The sequence below is a fragment of the Galleria mellonella genome, unplaced genomic scaffold (genome assembly GCF_026898425.1).
Source record: "Galleria mellonella isolate WM207_F2 unplaced genomic scaffold, CSIRO_AGI_GalMel_v1 utg264, whole genome shotgun sequence".
Taxonomy (NCBI): domain Eukaryota; kingdom Metazoa; phylum Arthropoda; class Insecta; order Lepidoptera; family Pyralidae; genus Galleria; species Galleria mellonella.
Window position 1 is genome coordinate 2,701,248 of NW_026442060.1, and position 15,693 is coordinate 2,716,940.

At 34.0% G+C, this 15,693-nt stretch overlaps 1 protein-coding gene across 1 annotated transcript; it reads left to right on the forward strand.

The window, feature by feature from the left end:
- The first annotated feature begins 373 nt into the window (after positions 1-373).
- On the forward strand, positions 374-14,567 carry LOC113514030 (vitellin-degrading protease-like). The gene is made up of 5 exons (XM_052895076.1): positions 374-485; positions 2,089-2,260; positions 7,172-7,424; positions 12,101-12,250; positions 14,370-14,567. The coding sequence occupies exons 1-5, from the start codon at positions 419-421 to the stop codon at positions 14,547-14,549; spliced, it is 822 nt and encodes a 273-aa protein (XP_052751036.1). The 5' UTR covers positions 374-418; the 3' UTR covers positions 14,550-14,567.
- Positions 14,568-15,693: the final 1,126 nt, after the last annotated feature.

Genomic DNA, 15,693 nt, shown 5'->3' on the forward strand with positions numbered 1-15,693 from the left:
TTTTGAATGCCGGTCAATATCCGATAAAGGTCTAGCCGATGTTCAGCCTGATTCAATACAAAGTATTACCTACGACGCAGTTGGAATTTTAAAATATTTTTCTGTTAAGTCATTTGTTTCAAGCCTTATCACAACTTATCACGGAACAGCGTGTTTGACCCAATTTTTTATTTCATGAACAACGTTCACGCTTTTTACGTAATCTTGGATTATAATATTCTAATTTGTAAACAAAGCACCTTTATCAGAATATCTAACAACATCTGTAAGCACTTGTTACATATTAATGGACTTTATCTTAACAATCGTTTATCTGTCGGAATTGGTGTGAAGGTTCAAAATTATCAGTTAATTGTATTTGTATTGACCCAATAATCTTTTGTAATTTTCAGGTATAAATTGATGCTTATAGTTAAGGATGATGGCCAGTTACTATATCACCATGTACAAGTTATTGTTAGGAGTCGCCGTCTTCGGATTTGTCTGTGAGTACCACATTTTCTAAAATTTTTGTAACATTAGATATTCTTATGGCGTTGACTTCGTTCTTACGTCGCTACTACAATCTTACGTTCTACATTCTTACGTTCTACGCTATTTTCATTAATCCTATTCGGATATACTGTTATTTTATATATTATACAAAATATACTGAAAAAATTTATCTTATTTAATATCTTTTCATTTATTAGAATCTGAATATATATTTTCTTTGACCGTTTTATTCCATAATTATATTTAGTGCCTTCGCATGGAAATAGTTAATTTATTACTTTTATTTCGGATCTATATATTAGACTTTTCTCTATATGCATTAGCAGTATAAATCTAAATATTTTAAGCTTTCCTTAATTATTTAGATTGATCTAAATTGTTGACCTAACGTGAGATACTTCAAAATCTTCTCCAAGATCAATTTATCCTTTGATTTATTTTATGCAACTTAGAATGGCAAACAAGCTGACGGCCCACCTGATGGAAAGTGGTAACCCTCATCTATAGACATGAGTAGCACCATGGACACAACAGAGTATACTGTTTCACCCATGATACTTCCCATGTTTTGCCATTCCTGAGGATTTAGGTGTTATTTCTCTGTACCCTGTAATAACTTATATCACTTAATTGAAGTTGTTATATTACTGTTATATTGAATGATATAAAATTATATCTTATATATATTTAAAATCACAATTCGATCTTAACGCGACGCGTTTACAGTAAAATATATAACTGATTTGCCTACATATCTACGTTGATTATACCATGTAATCACAGCAGAACTGAAGTGAATGGCGTCTTCCAATTCCGATTTAGTTCCGATTTAATTTAGTTTAGATCAAGTCTTCTTTAATTTTTCAAGTATATTTAAATATTTTTTTATACAACTTAGAATGGCAAACAACCTGACGGTCCACCTGATGGTAAGTGTTAGCCGTCACCTATAAACATGAGCAGTACCATGGGCATAACAGAGTATACTGTTTCACCCGTAATACCCCCCATGCGTTGCCATTTCTAAGGACTCAGGTGTTATTCCTCTGTACCCTGTAAATTCACGCCATATTTCACCCTTCAAACCGAAACACAGCTGTGCAAACACAACTGCTTTACGGTTGAAACACGAATAGGAGAGAGGTACACAAGCAAACGACTTTTGTACAAAGTCTCCCTCTGGTAAAATATGTGTAAAAAAGGCTAAAGTTTAAATTTAACTATTTGTAAGTTTTCACTATTGCCATATGGTCCCGGCATAGAATGAATCGCCCTTTCCTTTCCCATAGATGTCATAAGAGGCGACTAAGGGAATTTTATGGTCTTGGGCAGCAGCGTTCTTCTTAAAATACCACTAAAGTGTAAAGCGGTGTTAAGTCCGCCAAATGTACATATTTATGAATGAATGAATTTTACTGTGCATTAAAGTTTAAATAAATAAATAAAGTCTAACTGCGGTTGCCAACCCGTCTGTCAAGCGTGGCAACTACTAGCAAATCTCCTCTTTATAGGGGAGGCCTATGTTCTGCAGTGGACAGTTGTTGGAAATGATATGGTACATGATAAGTTCTAAATTTTTTTTTTTACATTCAGCTTCAGCGCCAACACTGAAAAGTGCAGAAAATGTAAGGATAGTTGGTGGTGAAGATGTAGAAATATCTGAAGCACCGTATCAAGCCTCCATCCTGTACTTAGGCCGGCACTCTTGTGGTGGAGCGATCATATCTAAAAACATAATAGTGACAGCCGCACATTGCATGATGGCGTGAGTAGTTGTTTTTTTTTTACTATTTTTTAACGTAATATTCATTTCAGAAGTACGATAATTAATGAAATGGGACTATTTCTACCTGGCGTATCAAAATAAAACATATAACAGTTTTTAAATTAGACTTTCCGGATCAAAATAGTGAAAACTGCATTCAATCTGTTGCAGTAGTTTTCGCGTAATGCTGGAACAAACATTGTAACAGACAACATAAAAAATATTCTAAAAATTTTAGCTTCTATCGCTGCTTATTATTATTTTTTTCAAAATCATCCATGTAACGACATCCTCCAGTTAGAATCTTAAATATAAAATTCTCGTGTCACGGTGTTTGTTACCAAACTCCTCCGAAACGGCTTTACCGATTTTTATGAAATTTTGTGTGCATATTGGGTAGGTCTGAGAATCGGCCAACATCTATTTTTCATACCCCTCAATGGTAAGGGTGACCCTCACCAAAAATTTTTTTTTTTATTTTTTGACATATTTTTCCATTTTTATTTTATTATGATTTAGCATTGAAAAATACATACAAATTCAAATTTTCACGCTTTTACGGTCAACCCCTGTTTTTTAATCGTAATTTTTATATGCCGCAATAGGGTTGAAAGATGGCAATCGAATATAATAATTGAAGTACGATATTTTCATGTATAGTTCTAGAAATAATATATATGGTAAAACAACGTTTGCCGAGTCAGCTAGTTTTATTATAATAGAAAGATGATGAAGGTGATAAACAAAAATGCTTGATGATGATATTCTGATGACCTGATGGTAAACGGTGACGGACTAGGGATGCCACTAACACCAACAGTACAACGTGCATTAATAAATAAATATAAAAAAAATAAGCAATGAGTGATCTGCGTCGAGATTTTGCTTTCTTAAAAAAAGAAATACTGAGATTTCTTTAGGTTCGATAACGCGTACACAATGCTTCTAGTATTGCAAGTATTTATAGTCTAGGCAAGGTTTATAGGTGCTTACAATCATGTTTAGATTATATGCTTTGCTATGTCTTATATATAATTATAAAACCTTTTTTTTCGTCGTGATTAAAGCACTCACCGTATGGGCCCAGTGTAGAATGGGCTACCCTTTTCTTTCGCGTGGTAAGTTAAAAGTTGACTAAGGAAATTTAATAGTCTAGGCATGACTAGCAGCGTCCGTCTTTTAATATCATCAAAGCCTAACTGCGATTGCTAACGCTCCTGCCGAATATGGTAATTACTGGCAAAATCTTCCAGTAGGGAGAAATCTATGTTCAGCAGTGGACAGTTAGCGGTCGATAGTTGGGAGTTCTCAATTCGATTGTATTAGGGTTCCGTACAAAAGAGTTACAAAGAAACTCATATGTCGCGACTTGGTATTTTCCGTCCGTCAGTATAGAATAAGCCACCCCTTCCTTTCCCGTGAGTGTCGTAAGAGGCGACTAAAGGAGCTTGTAGTGGAGAGATTGGCAACAGTGTCTCTTTTAAAACATCACCAAAAGCCAAACTGCGGTTGCCAACACTCCTATTAAGCTTGGCAACTGCTGGCAAAACCTCTCTTACGTAGGAGGCTATGTTTAGCAGTGGACAGTTAACGGGCGATACGACAATAGTCTGAAATTAAATATTTACTTCATTTAATGATCACTTTTGTATAATTAGCGTTGTAAATTATATTGAAAGTTGCTTTCTAACTGGTGTTTTTCTGCAGCCAATTAACTAGATTCTTAGTTTATACAATTTTTTTCTTAACTCCCTCCGCCTTATTTATGTATAAACATTATTCAGTCTTTTATTTCTTATTCGATGAAAAGAAATCTTGTTTTTAATTTTCTCTATTTAAAAATTCTTTTTATTACATTTTTCTATTAAGTTTTTAAAATTTCAATGCTGGATTATTTCTTTATATAGCGAGCAATATTTGTTTTAAAATTATGTTGTTTCGTTTTATTTTTTTTATATTCTTTTATAAGATTTTTAAAAAACTTAATATTATTTATTTAAATTATTTGTGGGTTAAACAAGTTGTTTCACTTCTAATAGTAGAAGATTCAATCTCTGTACGTACAAATTCTGTTTAATAGTTTTTATTAATGAAAATGGAATCTTAACTACGCCTATGTTATTGGTATACGTGTTCTAACGGAGTAATAGTGAAAGATCATCATCATCATTCATCATTTTAGCCGTTAACTGTCCACTGCTGAACATCGGCCTCCCTGATAGACCGCCATAAGGAACTAGTGAGTTCAAATCATCGATATAAAAGTAAACGTCAGAAAATAAAAAATGTTGGCTTTATTACCCTCTTTATCTATATAAATGGCTTATTATGGATACGAATCCATAATAAGCCATTTATAGCTTCTCATTATAATCACCATGATCTGATGATTTGATGAACACCATATGTTCACATATCTCGATCCATAAAATGAGGATATTATTGTTTTTATCTGTTACTATCACTAGCCTGAGGGCTTGTAATAAAAAGTTATTTCAAGATTTCCTTTTCTTGTATTGATATATTATCAATTTCTGATCATCTTTATTACAATTGACTTTTTAACAATCACTTTTAAATCGTCACTTTTTTATGAATGTACATTTCGAAATTTTGTAATTATCTACAGTTTGTTTTTATTTTTTCCTCTTTTTTTCTAATAAAATAATTCTAATAAAATAACCAGAAACAATTGAAGTCGCTGTTTTCATGGCGAGAAAAGTCTATTTATACCCAAACTACGTGTTTTTTTTAATGATTGATAATAAAATGGTAACCCCGCCTGCGCTATCGGTATACACTGGCGGGACACCAGTAAGGGATGATAGATGAGTATGAAAGCAGGTCAGTTAGCCCATCGTGACAAATGCAACAAGTATTAATCAGGATGGTTTCCAGGGGGAACCGCGTGGAGGTCGATCTGACAGGGCTTGCTCGCAATGGGACCATTAGTCCCCATTACTAACAATCCCCACCCTAGGGGAGAAGGGATTGTTAGTAATGCGGATTATCAGTTCCATTGCTAATAATATACCCTAACAGGTCGACCTCCCCGTGGTCTATCCTGGAAACCATCGTGCTGAATTCCAAGTGTATTCATCACGATGGGCTAACTGACCTGCCTTTTCATCCTCACCTATCATCTATCACTGGTGCCCCGCCAACGTATACCGTTAGCGCAGGCGGAGTTACCATTCCATTATCATCCATTAAAAAAAAATCCCCCCCCCCCTCTAAACTACGTGTTACATTTTCGAATATAATCCTAATTTTGTTTACTGTTTCAATTAAATGTCTATTGATTAATATTATTACAACGAGACTTTATTAAGCAAATTATATTAATTAGAGCCTGTGTTGGTTCAGTCGTTTCAACAAATTAGAAACGAAATGGCGAATACTTCTGCGGTGCTAGTTGAATTAGAACCTACGGTGAGAACACAAAGGAATTAATTTCCTTGGAAGAAGCCTGGCGTAATATGTATAAAGATATAGTAACATACATATAGAACATCCATGTTCCTGACTTATAATGTAGCTTTCTATAGATGTTTGCTTTTTTACGTCAGTATTTTTTTAGTTTATTCTTTACATTAAACAGCCAAATCTTTCCTTTTTCATTATCATCATCATATCTGTTGTTACTGTCCATTGCTGAACATAGGCCTCCGCTAGAAGGGAGAGGGACAATAGTTGCCATATTTGGCAGAAGGATTAGCAACCGCAGGTAGGCTTTTAATGACGTTGCTGCCCCTCCCTCGACAATTACATTTCCTTAGTCACTTCTTATGATACCCACGGGAAAGAAAAGGGTGGCCTATTCTATGCCGCCACCACGCGGCATGGCACACCAGTGTTAATAGTAGAAAGATAATGGAAGAGAATATCTAATATTAAAATTAACTGTAATGCATCATAAGTTATATATTGGCTTTCAAATATTTAATTATTTATTTTTTACCTAAAATATTTACACAAAAAATCGATATTGTATGGGTGATCCTATTTGAATTAAAACAGGATTGAAGCCTATATATATGTTAAAAGAATTAAAATATTTCAGTTATATAAAAGTATTTTTATTTATTTATTCTTAAGCAGTATATTTGAGAACAATATTTAAAAAAATATTGGGTACAAAAGGCGGACTTAATGCTATATAGCATGCTCACTTTATCTTTATAAAGTTATATAGAGACTACAACATGGGGTTCTTCAAAAGGGGGGTAAAAAGGTTTCTTCAGGGTCGGCAACGTACGCGTAATACCTCTGGTATTGCAGGTGTTCATAGGCTACGGTAACCACTTACCATCAGGTGGGCCGTATGCTTGTTTGCACCTCAGTGGTATAAAAAAAAAACAATAAAACTTTGTACAAGTGGCGAACTTAATGCCATATGGCATTCTCTTACAGCTAACCATTAGGTAAAAACAGAAAGCGTATGAAGGGCAGATGTGGTGAAAAATATGTGACATAATTATAGCAACGTACTGAAATAATTATACATAATAATACATAAGAAATACACATATAATACATAAATACCACTTATAATACACTACTTATAAGTATTTTTTTTATATACGACTTAGAATGGCAAACAAGCTGATGGCCCACCTGATGGAAAGTGGTAACCGTCGCCTATAGACATGAGCAGTACCATGGACATAACAGTACACACACATACTGTTTCGCCCATGACACCCCCCATGCGCTGCCATTCCTGAGAATTCAGGTGTTATTCCTCTGTACCCTATAAATTCACGCCATATCTCACCCTACAAATCGAAACACAGCCATGCAAACACAACTGCTTCACGGTAGAAACACGAATAGGACAAAGGTACCCAAGCAATCGACTTTTGTACAAATTCTCCCTCTGGTATTATCTTCCTTTTTATTTTATTTCAGTCCAAACCCCTCCGATTATGAAGTTCGCGTTGGCTCATCTTCAAACACAAGAGGAGGAGATGTATATTCGGTCGGAGATTTTGTCTCGCACCCAGGTTTCAGCTACAAAGGGATGGACAGTGACATAGCACTGATCTGGCTATCAAGGCCTATCGTTTTTAATGAAAACGCATCCTCAATTGACCTGATGGAATCCGGCAAGGAGTTGGAAGACGGTGACATGGCTATAGTAACTGGCTGGGGGAATACCGTGGTAAATATCTTTTAACTTTTTTTTTCTAAAGAAATATATGTAAAAAAAATGTAATTTCTTAAGATTGGAAATATATATAAAGTTATACTTAATACATATATTAAGTATCAGCTTTTACTCGCGACTTCGTCCGCGTTACCGAGGTATAATCACTGACTGAACTATTTAAAGAAATACAAAAGTCGTCTACTTTAATACTTCTGTCTGACTCGTTCTTCCTTTTAGGGTTCCGTACCTCTAAAAAAAAAAAACCGAAAGTCTTATAGGATCACTTCGTTGTCCGTTCGTCCGTCTGTCAAGACCCTTTTTCTTAGGAACGCGTGTAGGTAGTTAAAATTAATATCATATACTCAGGTCCACAATCTCTTAAAGCAGCGAAAAAATTCAAGCTTCTTAAATTAACGCAATCGAAAATTACGGCCGTTTATGATATATTAATATCACATATTTTGACATACGCAAACCAAAATCAAAATCCTTTGCGAATATAGGATACTTCCTGTTGACCTAAACTCATGAAATTTCGCAAAAAGCAATGTCATGTAGCACAAGTAAAGGAAAAAATTCGAAAACCGTAAGTTTGTAGCAAAAAAATTAAACTTGATGATTTTGTACGGAATCCTCGTTGCGCAAGTCCGACTCGCTCTTGACCGGCTTTTTTTTATATCACCACCGTTTGTCATTACCGTTACTGAACGCCAGTAATATCATGGGAATTACGAAAAGGAAACAAACAAAACGTCTTTTTTAAAGAATCCCCTGCTGCAGTCTCTTGGAAAAACTTCGACAGGGAGTTGATTCCATAATCTAGGTTATGTTAATTTGTGCTTCGTGGAGAGAAACATCTCTGAAACCGCGCTGCACGTTTAAGCCGTAAAGCACCTGTATTTGCATGACTAGGCATATATAAAGCTCGCAAAGCGTGTCAACTATTAGCAAAACCCCCAAGGGAGAAGTCTCTATTCAGTAGTGGACAGGTATAATATGATGACCTATTTGATTGGGTCTTTCATCACCTATTTTATATATATATATCATGCGACAAAATTCCAAGCATATACCAGCTTATTTACTGATATTTCTTTTTCAATTTTTCATTTTTCATGTAAAGATGCTTGTACAATTTTAATTTTAATATATTTTGGCAACAGTTGGGCGAAACAATATACAATAGTAAACTGTATTATGTCCAAGTTACTGCTCATATTTATTTATTTATTCATTAGTACAAATATGAGTACTTGGCGGACTTAATGCTAAAAGCATTCTCTCCCGGTCAACCATAGGGAAGTGTCAGAATAATTATTGATATACATACATACTAAAATTACATATATAAACGAATAAATATATATGAATAACAAATATACTTACACATATATGACATATACTATATTATACACGAAATTAAAAATAATATAAAGCACTTACTGCTCGGATAAGGTAAAAAAGTGAGCGTGAACGTTTTTTTTGAAAGACGGCTTAGGATATCTATAGGCGACGCTTACCACTTTCCATCAGGTGGGCCGTCAGCTTGTTTGCCATTCTAAATTGCATAGAAAAAATCAAACCAAGTTTTCTAGCGGTTTCTTTTATTTCTATGACTTCTCACGCTTGATCATGTTACTAACCTATGTGTCGTATCTCTTAATAAATTAATCTAATCTAACGAAACACTGTTGCTATGTTTCTGTATCTATTTTATTATAAAAACAGAATTGTACATGCTCTGCGCACACGTCTGCAGATCTCGTTTAAACCGGTTTATGGTTTATTATATTTATTTTTCTTTTGTGTTGAGTCAATTTGCATATGTTTTTGTCATTTTTGTTAATATTGTTTGCAAAAATTATAGTACTTTATACAAGAATGATACTAACAGGCGCCAAGGATTACGTATAAACAAACTCAAGTCTATTTAAAACATTTATAGCATTAAGAAAACATTTGTATTTTGTTACAATTTTTATTAAATATAATATGGATATATGTATATGCTCAAATACACATTTAAATAGATTTCTTTACAAGCACTTTTAAATAGTCATTTTTATTGAATCCACTGCAGGGTTCGGATAGTTGTTATCTGTTGAGAAGAACCCGCAAGAATCTCAACAGTTAAACGTTAAATGTCTGTTAACACACAGACAGACACACACACACACACACACACACACACACACACACACACACACACACGCGCGCGCGCGCGCGCGCGCGCGCACACGCACACGCACACGCACACGCACACGCACACGCACACACACACACATGGAGCTATTAGATCCCATCACTCATAAACCGTTTCCCCCTCAGGGTTAATATTAGAGTCCAATTTGAGTTTTTAGTGTTTTATACTACTCTATTATGCTTTGTTTTCTAGTTTCCTTTTGCGATATCATCGAGATGAGAAAATAAAAATATAATACTCGTACAGTCAGCATCAATACAGTCGTACATCATATATAAGATACTGAATATTATTTTCAATATATTGACTTTGTACGATGTTCATCCAATCCTGATGCTGACTTTGTTTTTTTTTTTCCTTTTATTTATTTACTCTTTATTGCGCCACTTTACATATACATATATATACAATACATATCATATCACGGGTTTTCAAATTCTGAACATGTACATAAAAAATACTCTTTTATTACAGAGCTACAACTGCTATAATCTATTATTATATATACAATCTGTTATTAGTATAAATAAAATTTTGTGCTTTGTGCGTACTATGTCATCATAAGAAAGAGCTTAAAAAAAGAGTAAAATCAGTCTTATTTATCAACTTGTAAACTAATTAATAATAGGTAATGGGTAATATATAGTAATACCTATATATTGTAGTTACAATATCTATTTATTTGTTCAATAACAGACATAAAATATCGGTTAATCAATATATAATAGTGAAATTAATATTGATAGCAGTCTGGTATGGGCGATATCGAAATGGGGGATGATCTTATTCTTTGCTATCGATATCTAAAGAAACACAATATATACTCTGATATCTATATATTGGGTTTCTACTGATATTAATCATGTCTAGTTGATAAATATTGATCACGGTTCAACCATGAAGCTTGAATATCGTTACAATACCTTATATTTATTTATTAAATTCTTAAGATATCTTTATAACAAATATATTATATTATAAAAAAATATATTAAGTACGCCATTTTTCAAGGCCAGATATAATTGTGTACAACGCGATAAGCAATATTAACAAGATATTTTACATTCCAAGGTATAAACTTAATATTGAAAGGTTTTATATAATTCTAGGTAATGTTTACCCGAGTAGATATAATATTATATCTACGTATAAACGCTTGTTTTTTAAATTATCGTCACATCATTCTCTCGCGCCAATCTCGTTCATATAATAAATATGTAAATTTGTCACGATGGATGGATGTTTGTAACTCTTTTATGTAAAAACTATTAAATGGATTTGAATGAAAATTGGTGCACGACTAGATTTCATTCTAATTTAATACATAAGATACTTTATGTACTGATATACGTAAACGAAACCACGGTATGCAGCTAGTATGAAATAAATAAATCACATTATGTTTAAGCTTAACAATGTTTTTAAAAAATATATACATATTTAAGAAAAATCAAGAATTATATCTCTGGTTATTTGATTAGAGTTATTTTGTTTAATACCATTAGTATGTATGTGACTGCCAACACTCGAAGATTGACCACCACTATTACTACCAGGAGTTCTACAATCTTCCATATTAGCCATCAATCTCCGACTGCCATTTTGTTCACGCACGTTTTGCGACACGTCTTTCACTTCTAAATGAGGCATCTTTAGGCAAATTATTAGATCGCTGCTCGGGACCTAATGTTAATCGTTCGACATTCAAAATACATACTTTTTATATTATTTACCAGAGGGAGACTTTGTACAAAAGTCGATTGTTTGGGTACCTCTGTCCCATTTGTGTTTCTACCGTAAAGCAGTTGTATTTACATGGCTGTATTTCGAATAGAAGGGTGGGATATGGCGTGAATTTACAGGGTACAGAGGAATAACACCTGTGTCTTCAGGAATGGCAACGCATGGAGTGTATCATGGGCGAAACAGTATACTCTGTTATGTCCATGGTACTGCTCATGTGTATAGGCGACGGTTACCACTTTTCATCAGGTGGGTCGTTAGCTTGTTTGCCATTCTAAGTTGTATAAAAAAAATAATAATAAAAAAATTCTTTTGTCTTAAAAGTCAACCAATCATTATGAAATTGCTATTTACATATGTTTTTGGGTGGAAAAGGATCTAGGCTACATTTTATTTCGGTCAAGTCACAGGTAAAATAAATGTCTTCTCTTAATACACATGTAGAAAAAATCTTTTTATCTAAAGTACTTGATTGCAAGTGGGTAGAAGCGGGACATAACTAGTAAATAATAAAATCTTTTTTGTTAATAACTAGCAATCCGGCCCGGCTTTTCACATGTGGATAGAATTTTCAAAAATAATATTTAGCGTATTTTACTCGCTAATAATATTTCTTTCTACAAGTGAATGAATTATTAAAATCAATTGAGTAGTTTTTCAGTTTATCCATTACAAACAAATAAACGGTCAAATCTTTCCTCTAAATAATGTTAATATAGATTCGTAATAAATTTTATTTTAGGAAGGCGGTGGTAACCCGAAGATTTTGCAAAAAACGCAAGTCCCAAAGGTGAATGAACGAGATTGCTATCACGCCTACTCACCTGACTACACCATCACTTCTAGGATGCTGTGCGCTGGATATCCTGAGGGCGGGAAAGATGCTTGTCAGGTATTAACAATTAAATAGTTATCTGTAATTGTTTATATCTAGTATAATAGGTTTACTATTGTAATCTTTTGGAGGAAACAATAAAGAGTATCTAGTATGGAGATTTCACGCCGGCTGGTAGAAACCTCTGATGATCAGAAGGCTGGTCAGCGTAGAAATGCAGCAAGTATCCTAGGCATCCTACCAGCTGGCAGTGATCTCAAAGAAATTTTTTATCTTTAAATTTTTTTTTAAATTTTTTAATTACTTGTTCTTGATATTTATAGCACGTAAATGTTAATTCAATAAAGTATCTGTCTGTCTGTCTACTTAGGTAATTCTGTGAGACAGAGTTACCTCTCGTGAGTTTGTCCTTTAACAGCTGTGTTTGCATCGCTATATTTCGATTTTAAGAATGGAATTTATTCATACATATAAGTAGTTAACTGTTGAACATAGGTATCCTCCTTAAGGGGGATTTTGCCAGTAGTTTCCAAGCCTAACAGGCGGGTTGGCAATCGTAGTTAGGCTTTGCTAATGTTCTAAGAGAGATGCTGCTTTCTATTCCCTGATTATTAATAATTCCCTTAGTCGTTTCTCACGATAACCACGAGGATGGAAGGAGTGGCTTATTCAATGCCAGGACACATGATCGAAGAATGGGATATAGCAGTAACAGATACGGAAGTTTAACTCTATTCTCTTCAGGATTAGTATAAGTAATCATGAATCATGATTCTACTTTGGCTTTCTTTTATAATTTAAGTATTATAGGTGAGGGCTACCACTTTCCATCAGGTGGAGCGTTGATTTGATTACCATTCTAAAGGGCATATTTATTTTTAACAGAAACCGTATCGTTCTAAAGACCCATTAACATTATAAATATGTACGTCTGCAAAGAACTCCAGATTTCATTCATTTATGATTCATTTATGATTCATTTACGAGCCACGATCTTGATGGTAGAGCCCTTTAGCTCGAGAAGTTTAGATGTTTGTTACAAAATCACGCTTACGGCTGAACAGATTTGAATATTTAATATAAAAATGTATATTTGAATTGAATAAATAGTTATAATATTAAGATATAAATAATTAATATAACAGAAAATACCTAATTTAAGATTTTTTTTCAAAGAAAACATAGACTTCAATTAAACATGAGATAAAGAAAAATGTAACTTAATGAGAAACTTTACTTTTTAGGTTTAAAGCGTATTTTTTTATGCAACTTAGAATGGCAAACAAGTTGAAGGCCCTTCTGATGGAAAGTAGTAATGGTCGCCTATAGACATGAGTAGTACCATCGACATAACAGAGTATACTGTTTAGCCCATGATACGACCTATGCGTTGCCATTCTTGTGGACTAAGGTGTTATACCTCTGTGCCCAGTAAATTTACTGCCATATCCTAATAAAAATAGTGTACTTAAAAATATACTTAAAGCCCCAACGCAAAAAGTTGAATGTTATAAATTTGACGTGTCTATAATAGATATATCTGTGTGTATGTCTGTGGAATTGTAGCTTCTAGACGAATGGACCGATTACGATGCAATTTTTTTGTTTGAAAACTAACGAGATGGTTCTTAGCTAGTATTTATGAAGATCGAGACGTTTCAAGGTTATCAGCTCAGGGGTTACTTACAAATTTTTATTTTTATATTATTTAAGTAATTTAAAATACGAGAACATTGTGTTTTAGTAGTATAGTCAAGTCGAAACCTAAAGTGAGTTAAAATATGACTGATACAAAAAAAATATCTTTGTGTGTCAACAAAATTTTTATTTCACTTTCGGTAGTAGTACATACCTTTAACAAACTAGAATAATTCGGCAGAAGGGTGTTCTTTGCTATTTTGTATTCAAATATGCAAAATATGGGCATGCCTTTTATTTGGTATATTTATAGCAATGGAAGTCACGCTTAAACTGCTGAACAGATTTGAATGAAATTTGTTACACAGACTACATCATGCCCCATAGATTTGTACAAAGTTTAGTACATATCCCATAAGTTTATATATTGATACACGTAGACAAAGCTATTAGAAAATGCTAGTAGTCTATAAGTACTACCTCCTCAGGGGATGCCGTTGTAAGTATATATATTTTAAATCGATGATTTTTTTTGCAGGGTGACAGTGGCGGTCCATTAGTCCACGGCAATAAATTGGTGGGAGTCGTGTCATGGGGTCTAGGCTGTGCCAGACCTCAGTACCCTGGTGTTTACGCTAAAATATCAGCATTACGCACTTGGCTGGACGAACACATTGCATATTTGAGACTAAAACATGTATTAAGAGCTTTCCATTAAATAATTTCTTTATATGATTTTGCACTTTTTTAATTAAAGAAGTATAAACAAAATGGTGTGTTTAATATGAAATTTATATTAAATATATTAATCAAATTTATAGTAAATGTGTGTACATAACGCTTGTTTCCCATCGGAGTAGGCAAAAACAATATAACATCTAATGCCCTGATTCAGACTTCTTTCGCTTCCTCCACATTCATCAACAAATTCTCTTTAGGGTTCCGTACCAAAAAGAAATAAAGGAAACGTTATAAAAAAATAAAAATAAATAAAATATGACTTTGTCCGTCCGTCCATCTGTCCGTCTGTCACAGCGCTATTTCTCAGCAACTATTAATGCTGTCAATTTGAAGATTGAAAATGTTTTACATATATTACAATAGAAATCACTAAAGAAATATTTTTTTGTTAGGGTAACTGGAAGAAGTATTCAAAATTTCAAAAAAAAAATTATACTACTAATGTAGCATACAAGCATACTACAACTCATCTGAAAGTAAACGGTCACTGTAGCCTATGGACGCCTGCAACACTAGAGGTGTCACGTGCGCATTACACGCTCTGAATAAACCTTAATATACCTTTTTTAAAAAAACCCCCATACTGTAGTCTCTAAAGAAAATCTCGGCAGGGAGCTTATTCTACAGCCTAAGCGTTTACGGGAGAAAATCCCTTTGAAACCGCACTGTACGTGACCATTTAGATTCAAGTGTATGAGGATAAATTCCCTGTCGATGGCGAGCAGTGCGATGATAAAAGGTACCTATGGGCATCATTTCACCATTTTACCAGAGGGAGACTTTGTACAAAAGTCGATTGCTTGGGTACCTCTGTCCCATTCGTGTTTCAACCGTAAAGCAGCTGTTTGCATGGCTGTGTTTCGGTTTGAAGGGTGGGATATGGCGTGAATTTACTGGGTACGGAGGAATAACATCTGAGTCCTCAGGAATGGGAACGCATGGGGGGTATCATGGGCGAAACAGTATACTCTGTTATGTCCATGGTACTGCTCATGTCTATAGGCGACGGTTACCACTTTCCATCAGGTGGGCCGCCAGCTTGTTTGCCATTCTAAGTTGAATAAAAAAAAAAAAAAAAGAAAAAGAAAAAAAAAAAAATTTCAAACAATTCCTCAGAACAA

Bases quoted from the DNA above. Each gene is read 5' to 3' on its own strand.
- LOC113514030 (XM_052895076.1), top strand. From the start codon at position 419: ATGATGGCCAGTTACTATATCACCATGTACAAGTTATTGTTAGGAGTC. The intron at 2,261-7,171 runs GTGAGTAGTTGT...ATTTTATTTCAG, and splicing joins GCCGCACATTGCATGATGGC to TCCAAACCCCTCCGATTATG. The intron at 12,251-14,369 runs GTATTAACAATT...TTTTTTTTGCAG, and splicing joins GCGGGAAAGATGCTTGTCAG to GGTGACAGTGGCGGTCCATT.